The sequence below is a fragment of the Phragmites australis genome, chromosome 15 (assembly GCF_958298935.1).
Source record: "Phragmites australis chromosome 15, lpPhrAust1.1, whole genome shotgun sequence".
NCBI classification, from domain to species: domain Eukaryota; kingdom Viridiplantae; phylum Streptophyta; class Magnoliopsida; order Poales; family Poaceae; genus Phragmites; species Phragmites australis.
The window spans coordinates 10,657,716-10,664,154 of NC_084935.1; the positions used below are offsets into that span (position 1 = coordinate 10,657,716).

A 6,439-nucleotide genomic window follows, 5' to 3' on the forward strand; every position below is an offset into this window, starting at 1 on the left:
TAAAGTGTGATTTATAATCTGTAAGCTAAAATAAATAATCACTTATCATAATCTAGGTCTTAAATTGTAACAATCCAGCAATTCGAATTCTATCAGTTTCTGCAGACTGTACAATTCAATTTCTACAATTCATAATTTACAAACTATTTTTTACAATTTTTAATTGAAATAAACAGAACCTAAACGAATAGTTAAAGAGTATAAAGTATAGTAATAAGTAATAACTATAATTAGGATCATTTAATACAAACTATTTTTCATAATTTCTGGTTAAAATAAATCGACCTAAAGATAGTTAAGAGAGTATAAAGTATAATAATAAGCAATAACTGTGATTAAGATCATTTAATACAACTTTCACATGTTTCCTCTCCACAAATCATTTTTTTTAACAAACGGATAGAGGCACATGCTGGTCAGATGCACGCAAGATTTACTGTCCGCACAATATTTACCTACTAAGGTTATCTCCAATAGCTATCGTAAAATTTCGTACTCTATAACACTATTGCAATATCCATTATCACTATTACATGACTATTTTTTCCAACCACCTTCACCATATACTCTATACATTAACCCTATTTTCTCTCCTATATTTTTTTTCCGGATACCGGCCACACCTCTCCCTCATCATCCACTCCATCCACCAACCAGCCCTTCCTTCCTTCCCATGGGGGAAACGTAGAGGATGGCGCGGCGCTCGGTCTGGCAGCGCGGAGGATGACGCTCGGTCTGGCCATGATGGCGCCTGCCGTCGGCACTAGGCAAGGCCGGCACAGCTCAAGGCGCGGCTGTTCCCATGGCAGGCTGGTTCTTTCCACGAGGGAAACGCAGGGGAGTCCCGTGTGGGGGGGGAGGGGGTCGGGATTGAGGTGCGTGGAGGAATCCCGCGCAGGGGAGCTGGAGGCGGAGTGGAGGAGCGCACGGCCTTGTCAAAGCCCGAGGCTTTGGCAGAGGAGCTGGACGTCCCCACCCCCGTCGCCGTTGCAGCCGATGCAGAAGCTAGTGACGAGGTCGAGGGAACAGGCCGCGGCCCCGGCGAGCGAGGCTGGCTCGGAGGTCGACGGGGACAACGGGTAGCTGCAGAAGTTTGCGGCGTCGTACCCGATGCGTCGTCCGACGACATCGCCAAAGCGCACGGGCTCGCGCCATGTCGACGAACAGTGATACGTTTCCAATTTTTCTCTCGCAAAGAAGCCGCCCCTCTCTTCTCCTTTGCTGCCACCGTATTACTGTGCAACCGAAAACCAACTTTGTTAGAGTGTGCTTCAATTACTATAGTAAAATCGTAAAGTACTATAACACTGGAAAAATCGGATTTGTTGATTCGGTTGGAGATGGCCTAAGACCGAACCCAACGGGTTCCCGTCCCGGGGCTCGTTCCCTTCGCGATGGGAAAACGCCCGAGACGGGAACGCCAGAGCACTCCCAATCGCTTCCCCTCCCGGCGCGGCGTGGGATGGGAAAGGAGAGAGATTCCCTCGGCCGTGGGAACCTCTCTCCGTTCCCTTCGCGCAGACGGAGAGCGGAGAAGTGTCCGGCAGTTGGCGTCGCGCGCTGGTGCGGAAGCCGCGGAGAGCCGGAGCGGAGGCGGCACGAGCAGGGAGGACGGAGGCGCAAGGGTCGTCGGAGCGGCGACTGGGGCCAGGGGGGCAGGGCGACCGCGCGGGGACGAACGCGTCGACGTCGGCGGAGGTGGCCAGGCGGCGCAGCGTCTCATCGATGGCAGGTACGTCCCAGCCGCCATACCCGATCCGTAGATCCGGGGAAGGGTGGGTACATGGATTGGGTTCCGGCGTGTAGTTGAGGTCAGGAGGGTCGTCGGCCCTTGCGGCGTGGGGGACGGAGCAGGGGGGCAGGCGGCGCTCGCGCTAGAATGAGCGGTCCTCGGACATGGGGGAAGTCCGGACGGGGTGAGCGAGATGCAGTGAACAGGCAGAGGGGTGGGTAGGCGGCGGCGGCGGAGGTCGATTGAGGAGTCCTCGGACATGGGGCAAGTCCGGACGGGGTGGGCGATGGAGGCATCGCAGGGGTCCTGGGTTCTGTGCATCGAACTACGGCGGAGGAGGTGGTGGGAGGGCGGGGTGAACTTGCGTTGCCGTCGGTGAAGGGGAGTCTTCGGGCTCATCGGATTGCCGTGGTGGACTATGTAGATGGACGTGGCAGCTCTGGCGATGCTTGTGTCGTTGATGCAAGACCAAGTGCAGGAAGCGGCCGACGCGTTGAAGAAGGTAGCATCCGACAACATGAGCCCAGAGAGCACACCAGCGGCCGTCGATCTCAACATGGCGCTTCTACAAGTGGATGCAATTGCCGGCGATTTGGGTCAGCTAGTCTTCCAGGTGGAGGATGCGATGCGCCGGTGTTCTCTGTCCTTGTCCACCGAGGAGGAGGACAGGACTACCGATGGGGTCGAAGGAGAGGCATGAGCTTCCTTCAACATCGCCGGTGATGATTCGGACCAAACTGAAGGGAGCTCGGATGACGTGCTGTGCTCCAGTAGTGTAGATTGTGGTTCGGTTGAGTCCGATAGGTCGTGGCGGCTGTAATCTGGGCACCGGTAAGGATGGAAAGGTGTCATCCTCAATTCTGGTCTTGTGCGCAGTGCGTGTGGTGCCCGTAGTAAGTTTGCTAACTCGAAAATGCTTGTTTGTTGTCGCCTTAAGCTCTGTGATGAACTGAACTGCTATCATGTTTGTTGTCCCCAATTATTTTGTATCAGTATGGCACTACTATTTCCTCTGTATGGCAATAAGAATGTTGTTCGCATTTGGTGTCCACAATTTGATTGCTTGTACTGGTCCATGGAATGGCCTATTGCACACTGTACACTAGCAAATTTTACTGAACCAGGTGTATGTCATTTGTAATTACAATTTGATTGTTCTGGTAAAGGGTAAATTCATCAAATTTAGTAGAAACTACAATACTTGATAATGTATCTTGTATGGAGGAAAGCACCTTCTGGTGAATCAAGGATTGCTGTGCTATGCATAATGTATACCAATGTTCTGCTTGGTTGAGTGAATTGTCTATTAGCATTGGGACTGTAAGTGTGCAATAGGAGTGATTAGGTAGTCTTGTTTATGAATATGCCATAGGTGGTCCGAAGGCCCTGAGTTGAGTACATTCTGGTGAATCAAAGATTGATGCACTATGCACAATGTTTTGCATTGTTCGGCTTGCTACATTTGGGTGATATGTCTATTAGCCTTTGGACTGTAAGTGTGCAATAGGAGTGATTAGGTAGTCTTGTTTATGAATATGCCATAGGTGGTCCAAAGGCCCTGAGTTGAGTACATTCTGCTGGATCAAAGATTGATGTACTATGCACAATGTTTTGCAATGTTCGGCTTGCTACATTTGGTTGATATGTCTATTAGCCTTTGGACTGTAACTGTGCAATAGGAGTGATTAGGTAGTCTTGTTTATGAATATGCCATAGGTGGTCCAAAGGCCCTGAGTTGAGTACATTCTGCTGGATCAAAGATTGATGTACTATGCACAATGTTTTGCAATGTTCGGCCTGCTACATTTGGTTGATATGTCTATTAGCCTTTGGACTGTAACTGTCATCTTTATCACATATTACCTGCTTGTTGCCCTATTACCTGTGATGTTTATCATAAATTTTGAAACTTATCTTAATTGAAGGGGCCGAATGGATCCTTTTTACGAGAGCATCCTGCAGGACGGTTTCGACCGTATGACTTGGGGGGGGGGGGGTCAAGACATGGGTACCCAGGGGGGGTCAATCGACGGTCCACAAGCAGAGATGTCGCAGTTCTCACAGCCTACTGATCTTGGAGGGCAGTCCGAGTTAGGGTAGTTCAGTCTAGGGAGCGATGACAAGGGTACGAAGAAGGTCACCTCGAGGAAGAAGAAGAAGGTGGACGCGAAAACTGATAGAACCAAATGGACTGACGAGGAAGATGAGTTGTTGGTGTCGGCCTGGCTCAACGTAAGCCAAGATCCGGTTGTGGGCACGGATCAGTTCAGAGAGACCTATTGGGGCCGTATCGCAAAGTATTTCAACACTTACAAGAAGGACACCATGATGCCGAGGACCGACAAAGCGCTCATCAATCATATGAAGCTGATCACGAATGCCGTGACAAAGTTTACGGTGCATTACAGGAAGGTGGAGCAGCTGAACCCGAGTGGCACCAATGAACGTGACAAGGTAACTGTACATTTCGCTGAAATTGTCCATGCATGTATAGTCGAACAGGACTTATATTTATATGCTTCGCAGATGGCTAGAGCGTGCTCCGCGTATAAAGCAATTGAGGGAAAACCCTTCGCATACACCCACTGTTGGGTGCTGCTGGCCGAGCACCCAAAGTGGCATGCACACGAAGCAGCAAAGGCGCAGAAGGTCTTGGAGCTTGCGGAAGCACAGTGCAGCCAAGCTGCAGGCAATGACATCCCAAATGATGCCGCTTCCAACGCGTCGACGGACCTTCCCCATCCTATTGGCCGTGACCAAGCGAAAGCTTCCCGAGTGCGCAAGTCGCCGTTGCAGTCCTCAATTCCAACCGTGTCCGGAGGAGCATATGAGCGACAATTGCAAGACATCAGTGAAACAAAGAAAGTGATGGTGGAACTTAAGAAGGAGCAGCTGGAGGTGATGCGTCTCCAAGCGACTGTCCGAATGAATGACCAAGACGAAAGAATTATGAAGGTTGATTTGGACACTGTTTCGGAACCACTACGGGAGTATTATAGGAAGCGCCAGGAAGACATAATGGCGCGGTGGAAGGTCCTAGAGAACCGAGATTAGGACGGTTGAACTCGTCAAATAGTTGTTAATCGGACTGTAATATTGATGGACATGTGTGTGTCATGGTACTGTGCAACTTCGGAATTATGAACTTTGCTTTGTAATATTTGTTACATTGAAGTACTTTCATTGAGGACTGCAATAGTGGTTCATGTATTGATTCATAGTACTAGCATTACAAACCAAAGTACATGCCAAAGCCGACTCAACTGGAAACATCACACAAAAGTACATGCGAAACGGTGACCCTATTGGGAACTTAAAACCAAACTTCATGCTTCAAACTAGCTTATAGAATACATACTTTCTGAATTCTACTGTGCTCCATGCATACTCCAAAGGTGCTCCACAAGGTCCGCCGGCAATTGGCGGTGCACTGCACGGTTGCGGATAGCTTGAGTTGTTTCGACATAATGCAGGACACCTTCGTCACCACTTCGATGGACTTGAGTTGGTTCCCCCATGAAGTCGAACACCTGCACCGGGGAAGCGGTACCACGCTCGTCCTCAATTATCATGTTGTGCATAATAACGCATGCGGTCATGATATTATGCAAGGTAGACTGATCCCATACTCTAGCCGGCCCGCGAACAATAGCAAACCTAGATTGCAACACACCAAATGCACGTTCGACATCCTTGTGGAGAGCAGCTTGCATCGCGGAGAAATGGATGCTCTTGTTGCCTCGTGGAGCAGGAATTGCCTTCACTATGGTCGCCCATTCGGGGTATATGCTATCACCGAGGTAGTATCCCATGTCGTACCTGTTACCATTTATGATGTACGAAACAGGTGGGGCACTCCCATCGATAAGCCTAGTAAATAAGTTAGAGCGGTGCAATACGTTTATATCGTTAAGACTCCCAGGCATGCCAAATCCATAAGTCATACGACGCAACCGCCTCCAAAACTATAGAAGGCTTGCGAGTATGGCCTGTGTACGCGCCATGCCACGCTTTTGGACAGTTCTTCCATACCCAATGCATGCAATCGATGCTCCCGAGCATCCCGGGAAACCCACGGCGCTCCCCTTCTGCCAGGAGACGGGCGGTGTCAGTTTCATTGGGAGCCCGGAGATATTCTTCTCCGAACACCTCCACAATAGCTTGCACATATTTCCGTAATGCCATCATCGCCGTGCTCGCTCCTATCCGCACGTACTCGTCAACTGCATCGGAACTGACTCCGTATGCTAGTTGCCGTATGGCCGCTGTCATTTTTTGCAAGGGGCTAAGGCCGAGCTTCCCCGTTGCATCCCTTCTCTGCCTGAACCAGGTGTCATGCTCCTCCACAGCGGCCGCAATACGCAAGAACAACCGCCGTGACATACGAAACCTGGGTGCGTGAAAATACATGACTCAGTGTACAGAAGGAAGGTTACGGCTTCCATTACAAAATCGAACTTACCTCCGACGAAACAGGATATCGCCGTACACAGGGTTGTCGGTGAAGTAGTCGTTGTACAGCCTAGCAGCACCTTCGCGGTGTTGCCGGTCTATAACCGCATGGCCGGGCATCGACCCACGCTGCCTGCTACGACGCGCAGCTGCTGCTTCTTCCTCCTCGATGGCAATCAGCACAAGCAGCTCATCCTCTTCGTCACTCGAATCTGAGGAGAACATCATCATTTCCTCCGAATCTGAGGAGTTCAT

The 6,439-nt window shown here is 50.2% G+C and overlaps 1 protein-coding gene across 1 annotated transcript; it reads right to left on the minus strand.

Annotated features, from left to right (window-relative positions):
• Positions 1 to 5,100: 5,100 nt before the first annotated feature.
• On the minus strand, positions 5,101 to 6,439 carry LOC133892123 (uncharacterized). The gene is made up of 3 exons (XM_062332856.1): positions 6,195 to 6,439; positions 5,805 to 6,122; positions 5,101 to 5,602 (listed from the first exon to the last, which is right to left on the minus strand). Exons 1-3 carry the CDS (start codon positions 6,437 to 6,439, stop codon positions 5,101 to 5,103), a joined length of 1,065 nt encoding a protein of 354 aa, XP_062188840.1.

What these genes read in the sequence shown, in the direction of transcription:
- LOC133892123 (XM_062332856.1), bottom strand. Translation starts at nt 6,439, where the DNA reads ATGAACTCCTCAGATTCGGAGGAAATGATGATGTTCTCCTCAGATTCG. An exon ending in GATATCCTGTTTCGTCGGAG is followed by an intron (nt 6,123 to 6,194) that starts GTAAGTTCGATT and finishes TCACGCACCCAG; the next exon opens with GTTTCGTATGTCACGGCGGT. An exon ending in GCAGAAGGGGAGCGCCGTGG is followed by an intron (nt 5,603 to 5,804) that starts GTTTCCCGGGAT and finishes CTTATTTACTAG; the next exon opens with GCTTATCGATGGGAGTGCCC.